At 38.3% G+C, this 15044-nt stretch overlaps 1 protein-coding gene across 5 annotated transcripts in view; it reads right to left on the bottom strand.

Moving 5' to 3' along the window:
* dst (dystonin) overlaps nt 1-15044 on the bottom strand; it is a 125567-nt gene that overhangs the window by 10012 nt on the left and 100511 nt on the right. For all 5 annotated transcript variants that reach the window (XM_046865592.1, XM_046865588.1, XM_046865593.1 and 2 more), the window contains 19 exons: nt 14767-14985; nt 14184-14387; nt 13129-13360; nt 12820-13046; nt 12298-12420; nt 11928-12029; nt 10976-11077; nt 10500-10673; nt 10190-10345; nt 9100-9297; nt 7814-7942; nt 6742-6912; nt 5959-6114; nt 5031-5237; nt 4623-4742; nt 3359-3528; nt 3102-3261; nt 1385-1579; nt 397-525 (listed from right to left, as the gene is read on the bottom strand). In XM_046865592.1, the coding sequence (XP_046721548.1) occupies nt 397-525; nt 1385-1579; nt 3102-3261; nt 3359-3528; nt 4623-4742; nt 5031-5237; nt 5959-6114; nt 6742-6912; nt 7814-7942; nt 9100-9297; nt 10190-10345; nt 10500-10673; nt 10976-11077; nt 11928-12029; nt 12298-12420; nt 12820-13046; nt 13129-13360; nt 14184-14387; nt 14767-14985 (3174 nt within the window). The remainder of the gene's footprint in view (nt 1-396; nt 526-1384; nt 1580-3101; nt 3262-3358; nt 3529-4622; nt 4743-5030; nt 5238-5958; nt 6115-6741; nt 6913-7813; nt 7943-9099; nt 9298-10189; nt 10346-10499; nt 10674-10975; nt 11078-11927; nt 12030-12297; nt 12421-12819; nt 13047-13128; nt 13361-14183; nt 14388-14766; nt 14986-15044) is intronic.

The raw sequence follows: 15044 nt of genomic DNA, 5'->3' as shown, positions 1-15044 counted from the left end.
TGTGTGTGTGTGTGCGTGCGTGCGTGCGTGTGAATAATGTCTGGTGAAAACTACATGGAACAAATGATTCCTGGTTCAGATATGAGCTCATGCTCCAGGGGATACGTGTTATTAGAGGTTGAGTCCTGTTTTGGCCAGCTCGAATTCAGCTTCAGAGGCCATGTATGGTTTTATGTTTCTCTACTGGCTTCCCCGAGATAGAAGATGGTTGAAACATTTCTACATTGCAGGAAGAGTTCATGAAAGAAATACTTTGAGAGATTTATGCATCGGAAAGATTACAAACTACAGAATTTTATTTGTGGCATTTGTAGGGTTTTTTGTCCCCAGGATTAGATCTAACGATGAGGCATTAATGTGTATGAGGGTGAACTTGTGCTGCGAATAAAAACTTGCTTTGTGCTGTTCAATCAGGCCACGCAGGGCTTTCTCATCCTCAGGCAGAGACCCGTGGAATCGGAGGCTCTGCTCTGCTTCAGCCAACCACTCGAGCAGGATATGAACGGTTGAGTGAAACTCCTCTGCCTGAAAACCACGGAGACGTTTATTTTACATTAAAGACTTATATCTTCAATTTGTCTCAAGCAATGAGACAAAACCCATATAAAATATCATCACACGCATGCAAAAAAGAAATGAAAATGAATATATAACGCGCATCACCTGTTTGAGAATCGCATTTCGTGCGATATTTTAACGTCATCATTAAAACATAACATTTCATTAACGTTATACGCATGCGATGTTTCGAAGAAATAATCCAAGATAATTGAGTTTAATGCTGAAATGAGACTTTAACTTCACTACATTTCAAATATTTTTTACACAAAATCGGTCGTTTCTTTTTTATTTACGAGGATAAAAGCGTAACTGGTGAAACACGCAGCGAGTCACCAATCAGGATCGATCGTGCCAATGTTTTATTCTCGTTCTGATTGGCGCTTAGTGTATCTACTGATCACCAACATACAGTTCAGCATCAGTTCAGCAATTAGAGAGGAATAAACGATGAACAAACTCCAACTCGCCATAACACACATGACCTCATTTACACATTTTTTTTTTTTGTCTTAAGTCGTTAAAAAGAAGGTTTTGGGTTCATAATTGTAATAGAAATCAATTAGTGTTCAACTCATTAATATCATCCTATTAATACAGTAGATCAGTGTGCTGAGAGTCACATTCGAGTCTTTTCACAGTTGATTAAATGAAGAGTCTTGATAAGAGGAACATTATAGTTATAATAAATAATAGTAGTTTGGATACTTAAGTACATTTGAAGGCAAAAACAATGGAGTCACATTTTACCGACTGTCTCTACACAATCGATATAAAGTGCTGCTTAACTGGATTGTCCTGCAGTTTGGTGTTACGAGTTGTGTACCTGACTCAGAGCTTGTTCCAGTCGTGTCTGTTTGAGCACAGAGAGGTTGCACACCGTCTCCCATCGCAAGCTCAGCTCCTGCATCTGAACTTTGACCCAGGAAGAGTCATCGTGGCTGCAGTCGATCAGATCACGAGCTGAACGTTTCAGAGCCTGTACGGAGCCGGTCCTCTTCCCGAGCTCCTTCTGAAACACCTGGGAGACGAGCAAATACACAAAAACTCTTCTTAGATATATTCTGAGTGAATGGAACCCTGGTGTGCTTCGTTTATTGCTTTATTTTACGTTTGTGAAAACACTGCAATCCCACTCTGGTGCAGTCCAGGAGACCGGATGAGGATGGGAGATGTAGTGAGATTAGACTGCATCCCTTAAACTGTGTATTGTGGCTCGTCAGAAGGCGCTACACGACCAAAAATACGGACCATAACAGCGATATATTAATTTCGAACATCTCGTTATAAGATTCAGCAGATTTTCGAACATGGCTGTGGGGATTTGATAGAAGACCAAAACGAAAGAGCTGCAATGTTTTCAGGACGTCTGGTGATGATGATAGAAGAAAACAGTAATTAAACGCTGGCTGCAACACGCAAAACGTTTTGAACTCGATATTTATATAATCATCTAATGATTAATCGCTGGCTCTGTATTATTCTCCTGTATTATAAAGATCCGTTTATCATTTTTCTTTTCCATCTGCCAGATTTCTGCCCAGAGAACGAGTTTTTTTTTCTTTTTTTTTTTATACGGGCATGTTTTCAGCTATTTCTGGTTCATGTAATTATGTGCAGTGTGAATCCAAATCAAACAGCAAACAAGCCAAGAGTATCGCTTTCGTTTTCAATCAAACAGCCACACACACACACACACACACACACACACACACACACACACACACACACACACACACAGAAACACAACCCCTTTGCCACAGTTCTGTCTCTCAAGTTTAAATCCATTACAGAAAACCAAGAATTCAATCAGCACTGATGAGAAAAAAAGTGGAATAGACGTATCTAAAAAAAACACTCCTGATTCAGTAATCGGAGCTCCAGGGCCTTCAACCTGAGCGGCTCGACTCTTAATCGGTGAGGCCAATAAAGAGGCTCATGTGAAAGAGGGATGAAAAGTACGGATGGAGTTTTGTTCAGAGACAAAAACTAGGTTGTTTAACAAACTCGGTCGGGAAGCAGACGGAAAGAAAAGCGTCTAAAGCCCAAAAATAGAAGTGAGTGAAGGAGCATTTTGAAAATAGACTCGATTAAATCACACTTACTACATACAATTATTCATTTGTGGTTCATTCTGTATCAGATGAGTTGAGAACGTTTTAGGTGTGCTTTAAAGATCTCAAAACTCCAGACTTCAGCTGACTGTAGAAGGACATTACTCATAATCAAACACTCCAGTGCCCATGGTATTTCTCACTCTCCAGTGTTTTGTATTGTTTTTAATAATTTGTAATAATTTACAAATAAGGATGGGTTCTGCTTTAGAGTCTGGTTGCTCTCAAGGTTTCTTCTTTATACCATCTATGGAAGTTTTTGCTTACCACATTCACCCCAGGCTTCATCATCAGGGATAAATACACATCATTCACGTATATTTTAATTTCTTGTACTATTACATTCTGGTAAGCTGCCTTGAGACAATGTTCACTGTGAAAAACGCTATAGAAATAAAATTTTAAACTTGAAGTGAAAGATAAAGGTACCTTGTGGCTGTCGATGAGGTTGAGCACCAAATCGATGTCTCCGTGGATGGGCTGGTCCTCTGCCAGCTGAGGCTCAACTTTATAAAGCCAGTCAATCAAAGCCTGGAGAGCATCAGTGAACTGGCCTGAAAAGAGCAGAGCTTCTTCCAGCTTGTTCTGTCTGTGAAAACAAATATTTGAAGTCATTTACACATTTAACACCTCGTTAATTATATAATAAGGCAATGGATATACTCCAATTAGAGAACTAAAAATACCTTTCCACAGACTTGCCACAAATTGTGTCCCATTTGTCCCTGAGCTCACAAAGCATATCATCCAATTTCTGGTTGTCATCCTGGAGCGAGGTCTTGTCCTTCAAGGCTCGACCTGTACGGCTGGTAGTATCGTACACTGAATGCTTGGCACCCAGAGCTTTTTGGAAGTCCTACAGAAGCCAATGAAACAGAGAGCCAGGGTTATCAGTGTAGCCTCAAGGACACACACGGTGAATGCAGCAGTTTGATCGGAGTTCGATGGCACAGTCGAGTGTGAAGGTATCTGCTGAGTCCACACCGCTGAGCTGTTAATTACATGGCACTGTGCTCTCTTCTCTAATGTCCACAACAACCCTGAGTCATGCTACTGTTAGAAGAGCACGAGTTCAGCAGTATCAGAAATCAGTGCACAATATTTTCTTTTTCTTTATAGCTGTAAACGATTTTGTTGAGGATGAGAAGCAAATCGAGATACTATTTTGTTGTATAAATAGTTAATAAAGCGATGAGATGATCTAAGGCTGGTTTTCATTATTCGGTCGTTTTATGAGTCGGTTTTTCTTATAAATAAATTGTGGTTTAAAAAACACTCGGTGTGTCACAGCAACTAGAGACAAAATACCAAAGCTCATGGATACGTGATAAAAAAAAAAACAACAAACAAAAAAAAACACTAAAATGAAAACACTAAAATAGTACTGAACTTCATTACTAAAAAAACAAAAACATTTCTGAAACATGAAAATGTTCTAAATGAAATAAATATAATTATATTCATTATATTACTTAATATTGAGAAAAATAAAAGATTGAAACACTCCAAATAAATAAGTTACATCCAAAATAAAAAAAAGACACATCAAATAAACAACACTTGGCGTCAGTGATTCACCTCTAGAGGCTGCTCACGCAACCCGGAAAAACTATCGGCATGTAATTTTGCCGATAGCCAATAGTTTCAGCAATAAACAATCATTGCCATTTAATTGGCAAAACCGATTAATCGGTCGACCTCTACAGAATAATCTGATAATATTTCACCCTATCAGTGTAAAGAAGTGATTCCATGACAGGAAATATCCCAGAAACTGATGAAAGAGAAAGAGAGAAGGAGCAGCTGTTTTATACTATGATTCATGCCATGCTGGAAAGCAGTTTACTACTTCTTTACGGAGGTGCAGAAGATCAGTAGGATTCCAGGAACGTGTGTAATTACTGGTTTAGAAACATAAAAAAGGGAAAGAGAGTGGTGAGATCCCGTCACCTTGTGCTGAGCCAGCTGCGTTTTGATCTTGTCCGGGTCATTAGCGATCTCCAGCTCTGAGTCCAACGCTCTCTCGGACTCTTCGAGCCACTCCATCAGCTTGGTCCAGCTCTCATGGAACTGTAGGATGATGAAAAAGTTGCGTTTTTAATTCAATGACTTCTGTATTTCAATATACAGGATTCTGTCACCAGGTCAAAACTGATTATATAGATTTATGAGTATTGATTATTGGATTATTAGCTGGATGTATGTAGTAATAAATGATCATTATTGTGCATCTATCTTCCTGAAAAGAGATTTAAGTGCTAAAAACTTGCTATTTACATTATTTCAAACTTACTTTTTTGGCTAAATCTGTTTTATTCGACTCTGCATCCAAAGTAAAATAGTGTTTATTTTTCACACCTGCTTCGCACGTTTCCTCGCATCATCCAGCAGGCGTCCTCGCTCCACCGAACGCTGCACTACTTTGTCCCAGCGGCTTTGCACACTCAAGAGCAGGTTTTTGATGAGGACCACATCCTGTTTCTGGCTGAAGTATTTCAAATGGGTGCCTGTCTTATCCAGTTCGATGATCTGATCCCGGTGCGAGTTGACCTCAGTCACAAAGATCTGTTAGAAAACACAGTAGAAGCTACATGTAGAGAGAGCTGGGATGCAGGAACCAGAATCAGAATAATTTTTATTGCTAAGTTTCATAGGTTGCATTTACAAGGAATTTGTTTTGGTGTGCTGATGCTATAAATATACTAAAAACTATCAAAAATTTGGGAAAAAAAGTAAAGTATGTAAATATATAATACATAAATCCAAGGTGCAGGGTTGCAGGTGGTCTTTGTTGATTGTATTAATGTAACACACATATAATGATGTTGGGTCGTTGGGTCCTCCAAACTTCTATTGGTGACTTCAATTCCATCAGAATACTTTAGCGACTCTATTTATTATTCCATAGCGAAATTGTTTGTTGCAGTTGCTCACAGTAAAAGATGAAAGTAAAGATTAAAGTAAAAAATCTAAAAAATGAGAAAATGTAAATAAATATGCAGAAGTTCTATATTAAGTGAAATAAATTGTGCAGCAGCAGTGAAGAACAGATGGCAAAAAAATCAAACTACAATAATAGTTATTGTTGTTATTGCACTAAGATATAAGATTTGCATAAAAAATCAATTCATATTAAAATAAAATAAATATTTTCATGATTACAGATTCATCAGTGTTTAGACACAACAACTGACTGGAAATAAAAAATAGACACAACAACTGACTGGAAATAAAAAATAATTTATCATAGCAAATCAGGGGATATTAGATTTCAACGTGCATATACCTTATGTTCATCAATCTGGAACAAGATAGTTTCCAGGATGAGGGAGGCTGAAGACACCATGTTCAGCATCTGCTCTGCTTGAGTCAGCCAGTTAATGAAGTCCTGCAGAGAATTATGAAAATCTGTGGCCATCGCTAATGCCTCTTCCAGTTTCACCTAGATACAACACACACACACACACACACACACACACACACACACACACACACACACACACACACACACACAGACCCTGATTTACTCTTCAAGTCATAATTCATTCAGGACTCATTCAAGATAATTACATCAGCGCAACCAAAATAGCAACAAGATCTCCTCTTGCTGCTCAGTGAGAGGAAGTGTTGATCTCTCGGCGCTATAACGACAAATAAACGAGGATGTGCAGAAGAAACACTTCCCCTGCAGGCACAAAAACATTGTCCTTTGATTCAATATGCAATAGTGTGACTCACACGGTGCATCTGGTCCACAGCAGCTTTCTTATCCCAAAGCTGAGGAGCCTTGGAACGCATTGAACACTATAAAAAATTTCTTCTGAAAAATTCAAGACCAAATCTGCTCAGGAAAACAACTTGAAATAGAATATATATATATATATGTCATTTAATAAATAAACCAGGTCATGCTTTCATTCTGATATCATTTATCAAAGAGCATCAGAACAGTGTGAAGAACATGTCTGGACCAAACCAGGCTTTAATAAGCACTGACCCACTACACAAACTGATTCCCAATGGAGCATTTTCTTTGTGCAATCTGAAGCTTTTTCCACAGACCCCTCACCTTCCTCTCAGCCACTTTGGCCTGAACGCTCTCCCACTTTTCTTGAAGGTTGTGAAGGTCCTGCTCAATACTGCTGTCCTGGTTCTCTGGGGTCAAGGCGATCAGCTTCTGACCTTTGTGAAGAAGCTGCTGGTAGAGTTCTTCCTTTATCTCCACTGCACTACATAATTCCTACACACAAACACACACATCATCATGTTTTTAGGTATAAATATCTCATTATCTTCAGCCTCCTGAAAGGAAGGACTTCAGGAATGAATGATACTCCATAAGTGATGTTATTACAGACCTCTACCAGACTATTGGAATACACCACATACTTTAAAAGGCAAAATTAAGAAATACTTGTATATACTGGTATAAGATTGCCCTCATTTTATGCAACTAATTGGCTCAAGGGGTCCCCAAACTACGGCCCGCAGGCTGAATATGTCCCGCCCCCACACATGAAACGGACCTCTGAACAATACCAGAGACATATTATAGAAATATAAATATATGTTTTAGTCATATAATGTCTATATTTGATAATAAAGGTTGGCTTTTTTGGCGGCAAAAATCCATACCGATCATACCGGGTATTAAGAGAGCGACCTCTAGAGGCAAATCACTGATACCACATGCTGTTAATTTTTACATGTAAGACTGCACGCTGCACGGAGAGTGCTACATTTAGTATTTATTAATTATATTAAGTAACAAATATATTTATATTTATGATTCAGTATTTTTTTAATAAGAAGTAATATATGAAAAGTGAAAAATAATAAACTAATCCAGCATTAGGAGGAATATTTAATATATATATAAAATCATAATAAAATCGGAAAAGTTTGGAGGCCCCTGAATTAGTTGGTTTATCAAGAAGGAAGTTTTGCAGTCTGCACCTTTCAAAATAAAGACCCAATAAACATTCTGAATATCGATATACTCAAAGTCTAGCTTTATTAACAAGCTCAATCTAAATAGGTCTTTTTATGAGTGTTAAACATAAAAGCCCTGAACTGTGTGTGATAAAATGTGTTCACGCTTGCCATCAGCAGCGGGTTTTTTCAGAGTCTTAAATACATACCAGATGGGTGTTAAGCTGCTCGTGGGCCGTGTCTGGTAGGCCTCCAACTGCTTTTGATGCTAACAGCTGACATTCGGTGTCTTTCAGCCATTGCTGCATATCTTCAACTTCCCCATGGAAACCTTGGGCCTACAACACAATACAGGCACAACAATGGAGTTCATTAGTGCAGGTTTCAAAGCATGAAAGAAACTGTTACTTTAAAATGGATGTTTATTTACATATATATCTGGATATCGTCTGGATATCGTCTGGATATCGTCTGGATATCGTCTGCACTGAATCTTTGGTCATTCAGTGGTTTGAATTCACTTGTTTGAATGTGAAATTTATTATTTTTATAGGGAATGAATTATTTCTGTAATAATACTGTATTCATAGATCAGCTAATAATGCATCAGTATAAAAGCTCTGACATAGAAATGTGAGAATCCTAAAATCTGCTAAAACACTGATTATGGCATTTTCAGCCTATACTTCAGCGCTCTGCATAACCAGGTATGAGGCTGGCATGAGGTGGCACCCTAAAAAAAGTCATTGCCACCCAAACCACGATAATAAATAAATGTATGAATAAATAAATTCTTGACAGATTTACATCAGTGGTGCTTAAAAAAACTATAACAAGAACATATTCCCATAAATAACGGGAATAAACCCTGTCTTTCTACTACAGTGAAGTCCAAACAAATGACTCATATGAACTGCTTCCTTTTAGTGAATGAAAAAAACACATTCAATACAACCAGTCTGATCTCAAGCGAATGACTCTACTTGGCCCTTTTAATAAATTGAAGCATTTGCATAAGTTAAATATACCTTGCCATCTAATTTCCTTTATGTGTTTCCAATTCCAAGTTCATCACACATTTAATTGTTATAGACTAATATAAAAATGTGCACCCCTGTGTACACACCAAATATGTAGATAATTTATTAAATCCACAAGAACCATATAAGGATGCTGGTTTCAGTGTTGCCACCACTCACAATTCTCATGACACCCCATAAATAATTTTCTATATCCGTCCCTGGGTATGTGTCATATTCAAAGTTGACTAGTGAGCAGTTCATAATAAAACTGTGCACAGTATTCAGACCTTTGATGGAACTACATCGTTGAGCCCCTTTATAGTGTGAAAGGAAAGCTCAGAATGTAGCTTGTTTATGTTTTATTCTTCTAATTTAGAGAATTCTCATCTCATGATCTCACAGGCCAAATTTGATGCAAAACACTATCACCCTGTTCTCCCTATTGAAGCTGCAAATGACTTAATGAGTAGGACCTGGAGTAAGGCGTTGTCCAAAAGATGCCTCCTCTTCTCAGTCTTCTCCAGGATCTGTGTCCAGCGTTGGTTAAGGTTTTCCAGCTTGTTCTGCAGGCTGCATGCCTCCTCTCCTGCACTGGACTCAATCAGGTCTCTGCCAGCCTTGTTAACCGCCTCCACCGTGGTCTTATGGGCCAAAACGTCATTATGCAGCACCTGAGGGTTAAAAAATAAAAAGGAAGATCTTACAGCAAACATAACAATCATAAATTTCCACACACTCATCTGTTACACATTACAGTTTAACATTTCATTGATAAATATATATTGCATTTGGGTTGTGCATCTCCATAACTGAGACCGATGCGATTTACATCTCGATGCATAGTCAACGATACGATACATTAAAGATACCTATGAAGCAGCTACCGATGTGATGCGATACGATTCCCCACTATTACGACGCAGTGCGATCTGATTTCCATTCGATTCGACACACATACAATACAATGTAGAAAAAAGTGCTCTGCAATTCAATATGGTATAAATAGTTCACTTTTATTTCTCTGGTTCAAACACACAGCAAATCATCAATTTACTTAAGTGCCTTTCTGAATTCTAACATCTTCCACAAATACGCCTTTGTAGTGCAAAAAAACCAACAAAAAAACGGTTAAATAAAATCAGAGGTTCTTTTCTTGCTGTGTCTCCAGGAAAATGCAGCTCTACCTCTGCCATGTTAATCTGTATTCTAGTGTTGTGATACGTCATATTCACGTAGCAGAAATTGATCTACATCTAAAATATTGGTCACAAATTATCGGTCGCTTTTTAATTAATAAAAGTATAGTTAAGTCTATTAAGAATAATATATATATATATATATATATATATATATATATATATATATATATATATATATATATATATATAATTATTAATTAATATATCGTTTTTCTGCAATGCAAAAATGTTCAAAACGATGCATTGCGATACAAATGTCAACTTTTATCCGATGCACACTTTTTTCAATCGATGCATCCCGTCAGTAAGTTTTATGCCGATGCACCGATGCATATTTTATATTGTATATTTTGAATGAACTTACATGATGTTTGGCGAGTTCTATCTCGATAGCTTTGGGGTCGCCACTGGTTTTCTTCTGTCCACTAAGCAGCTCTTCAGTATTAGTCAGCCAGGTCATAAGCTCATCCAGAGCATGCTGGAACTGCCCTAATGCCAGCAAGGCTCCCTCCAACTTGTGCTGTGAAAACAGACGAGACATCCATTTTTTATTAAAGCTCCAGAGACACTGGGTAACCCAATGTAGGGACTTATTAAATCCCCAAGTACCAAAAGTCATACACCAGGGTCGAGCAGCATAAATGACACCAGGAAGTACCAGGTTGATATCTTACCTGTCTACTGATGACCTTCTCATCCAGATTCTCCCAAAGCATTTTGAGTTCATTCATAGGCTCCTGAATGGCAATGCGATCTGACTCCTCCAGGACTTTTTTCAGTAGCAGTCCTGCCTGGTGATTTAGTCTCTCCATCTCAATCTGAAGCTGGTATGTCTCACCTTTGAACACCTATAAAAATATCAACATGTCCATAGCTCAACTATCATAAATAGACGATTGTGGTTTGTCTTAGACAACGCATCTTTGATCTGCTCATGTGAGAACCCCTGAAACGACATTATTCTAAATAAACACAGCTGGTGTTTGGCCTGTATGCTCACTGCATTTATCCAACAAAACAAAACGAGGCATGGCTGGGTGTGATCACGGACACATGCTTACATGCCTTTATCTGTATGTAAGCCACATATGACCAAGCCTGTGTGTTGAGAGGCAGGACATTTATACAATAATCCACAGTAAAGTAATACCTTGAGCTCCTCAATCTGCTGTTTTACAGTTTCCAAGTCTGTGCCCACAGGCGACATGGAATCCAGTTTACCCTCCAAAATATCCACCCAGTCGAACATGCCCTGCAGAGGAAGAATAAAGTGTAAAACACTGTAGACCTGATTTCCTTTGATTTCAATTGATAAGCTCAGAAATCAGTCCTCAGTACAATATTTAATGCTTTCCAAAGCCTTTATGCCGACTAGTTCAATTTCTTTAATCAAAACTGAATTTAAATAAATGCTAATCAAAGAGTTTTCAAGCTTGTTTGCTAGTTGGACCCGTATAACCTAAACTACTAACCTTATTATTATTAATATTATTATTATTAATAGTATTATTATTATTCTTATTCTTATTCTTATTATTCTTATTATTATTATTGTTATTATTATTATTATTATTATTATTGTTGTTGTTGTTGTTGTTTTATTATAATTATAATAATTATATATATAATATTATTGTTTTTATTATAATTATTTAAATGTGATCGCTGCAATACCACAATAAACCTCTAGGGATGCAGGAAAAATCTGAATTAAACCTGCTTTTTCTTGATCCAGATAATTAAATAACACAAACACAGCGATGTGATCTAAATGTGCACACAGCGACGTGCCCTAACAGCTAAATAATGCGGGAATAAATTAGTATTTGAGACTCCTAAAGAAAATTCGCTGCTTACGATGCCACAAGCAATTTTTGCAAAATGATCTATTAACATTTTAAATTATGTCTCAAATAAGAAATTTTACTAGAGACTGCTTCAGATTAGAAGAAACAAAAATGATTATAACCTAAATAATTAATACCAATTGAAAAATATTTATAAAATTTTAAATATGCAAAAAAACTACAAAGGTTTTGGGAAGTAAGAACATATTGTTCATGTGATATTGCACACAGTATGGAATTGACAAATGAATGTACCTGAAGACAATCCTGGAACTGCACAGCTGCCTGCATGGCCTCCTCGAGTCTGTCCACTCTCTCCTTCCACGTCTTATTCAGAGTCTCCCATGCCGTGTTCACCTGGCAGACAGAGCAGATATGGTTTGAATTAGTTTCTGTGTCTAAAATCACGTACACATCTCTACAGCAGTGAGCAATTCATTTAGAATTAACAAAAAAAAATGTATAATGAGAAACATTTTCCAATTGTTGCACATGATTTTATTATATAACACTTTTAAATGAGGTGTTTAAACACATGCACTACATTTCTGAATCCTATCTTTAAGCAGAAATGTAAAACTCCTATAAGTTCTCTGTGGATGCTTCATCTTCTATCTGCTGTTACCTCATCAATGCTCTTTTTGATGACAGGCTTGTCTGGTTCTCCACAGGCTGTCATCAGTTCAGCTCCTAGATTCTGGACCACGTTCAGTTCGTCTTGAAGCCCATCGATCTCTTCTCTGTACACCTGTAACCAGTGAAGTCCACCATCAGAACAATACGTTAAACAGGATACTTCCTACTCTCTCTCTCACATGACATTTTTCCTTCACTTGAACTAGGAGACTCAAATCTGTTCCAGCATGACAATGCTCCTTTGCACAAAGCCAGCTCCATGAAGATCTGCTTCACATGGGTTGGAAGTGTGAAGATGATCTTCAGTATAGAGCTCCAACCCTATTGAACATGAATGGCTGACCCCCTGGCCTCCTCACCTTCTCACCTACATCAGTACCTGACTTTACTAACACCTTTGTGGCTGAATGAATCTCACAAATCTGACTCATTTTTGCTCCAACTGTTCTCACACCCAGCATTATTTTGAACATATAGTGGAATTTAACTGAAGCACTAATTGCTCTCTGACCTCCACCAACTCCTGTTGCTGTTTAACAACAGAAGGATCGACTCCAGGTTCCTCCAGGTCTTTCAGCAGGTCTTGCGTGTCTTTGATAGTGATGATCAGAGCACAGTGGTCACACCAGAACTTCTCAGCCAGGTCCATCACATCGAGAAGTTTAGCTTCCCTCTCCTCCAGAAGAGCGTGGATGTCATTCCACACAAATACCATCTGATCCAGTTTGTCTTGTACGGCTGTGAAAAAACCCAAATGTTTGTAAAGACTTTGGATTATTTATGTTTTTAGGTGTTTTTTTACCTTAAAAAAAAAGCCTACCTTTAGCTGACAGGTCTTTATCTGCACCTTCTGAGCGAGTGATCATATCTTCTCCTCGCTGTTTCAGAGTTTCATAAGACGGTTGCAGTTTCTCCAGGTCTACATTCACGGCTTTGTTCTCAGAAATCTGCTCGCGGATCTTTTCCACCTCCACTGAGATGGAGGGGGGCTGGCGCAAGCGTTCCGCTATACGATTCAGGGACTCCAGCATGGGGTCGATCTTATCATGGAACTGGGAGAAAACAACAAAAATCGCAGCAATTTTTACAAATAGTACAGACCAAGCTGTAAGCAGAAGAGCAATCAGGCAAGAGGTCTTTCAGCTGAAGCACTTAGGAGACCTTTCACTGTAGCAGGTAATCACTTGTAGGCATTTTAACCACCAATTTGTCAGGAAGTTTTTAGTGGAAATTGTCTGTCAGGCCTCACATTTCCTCCTGCTCATATCAGTGAGGTTAAGACTGATATATCCTTTGCTGACAAAAACAGACTAAACTGTGTTTTATGATTTACTGCCAAAGGAATACAATCAAAGCGTTTTTACAGAACACTTCATTAACAAGCTGTCAGTTGTGTTAGTAGGACGTGAAAAAGACCTCATCGAGATTTCACTTAGGAAACATAAGACTAAAAACAGCTTCGGGATTTTGGAGACAAATTCAGCCAAGAGCATTAAGATTTAACATATAATTAAACTACGTATGTACTTACGTATCCAAAGTACTATGATTTATTATGGCTACAATTGTTCTATTATCATTTTTATCACAAGACTCTTTGCTTAATCACCTCAGGTCATGTGAAAAGACTCTGTTACTCTCAGCACAACAATTCTGATTGATTTCTAATAAAATGATCATGAGCCCAAAACCTTTTTTTTTTAACTACGGTAGTTGTTGTTGGTCACAAGTGTTGTGTCGAGTTCGAGTTTGGAGTTTCTTCCATCATTTGTTCCTCTTTAAATGTTCTACTTGCTGTTAAAATGATGCTGAAATTACATTTACTTTCTTATTGGCACAAAGCAAAACTGTTAGAGAACAGAATCAAAGACAAACCTGAGCAGACTGAGAGATGGCCTCGTCCAGGGCAGCGGCTCTCTGCTTAACATCTGCTTTTAGCTGTGCATACAACTTATCCGTGGCCTGATATTTCTCCCTGATGGTTTCACCCTCCAGGGGACTGATCTCCACCAGCTGGGGACCCGTTTTGTTCATTTTGTCTATGTGGGGTTTGTGCTCTGCAATCAGCTCCCTCATTTGCTAAAAGCAAATAATATACTATTTAGAAGAATCTGGAAGAATGTATATATTTATTTATAACTGTAACTATTATTCACATCATAATTTGCCAAAAATTTCGCCTTATACGAGGTGGTTTTAAAAAGTTTTACGAATAGTTATGTCACAAGCCAGCAGATGGCAGCACAAGGCTGCACGCACAGTCACAGGAAGCACCTAAATTCACCGAAAGACAAAAGTGCAACTGCTGCTATTCTGCCCACATGCGATTTCATAATGGACAACGAGTTAGAACAAGGAGCTACAGTGAAATCGGGCAAATTGTGTGCCAGTCTTTAAAGCGTCTCTTTGATACCACCTCGTACAATTACAGTTCCTGTTGGGTTCGTAAATTTCTTACCCGCAGGTCCTCTTGTTGCTGTCTGAGAGTGTCGTACTTAATGCCGGGTGAAGGAAGCTGGGTGAAGTTGGCCCGGGTTTCCTGCAACCATGGCCACAGCTCCTCGAAGGTCTCCCAGAACTGGCAGGCCAGGGAGTGTACTCTCTCCAGCTGCAGACAGCGCTCTGAGTTCAACTGACTCACCACGTTGTACTTCTCCACCAGAGCCTGGATCTTAGTCTGAGCAAAACAGCGACATTAATCTCCGCCAAAAATCATCCAATCATTCATCAAAAATA

Source organism: Silurus meridionalis, chromosome 2 (assembly GCF_014805685.1).
Source record: "Silurus meridionalis isolate SWU-2019-XX chromosome 2, ASM1480568v1, whole genome shotgun sequence".
NCBI lineage: Eukaryota > Metazoa > Chordata > Actinopteri > Siluriformes > Siluridae > Silurus > Silurus meridionalis.
This window is presented reverse-complemented; position numbering and strand designations above follow the sequence as displayed.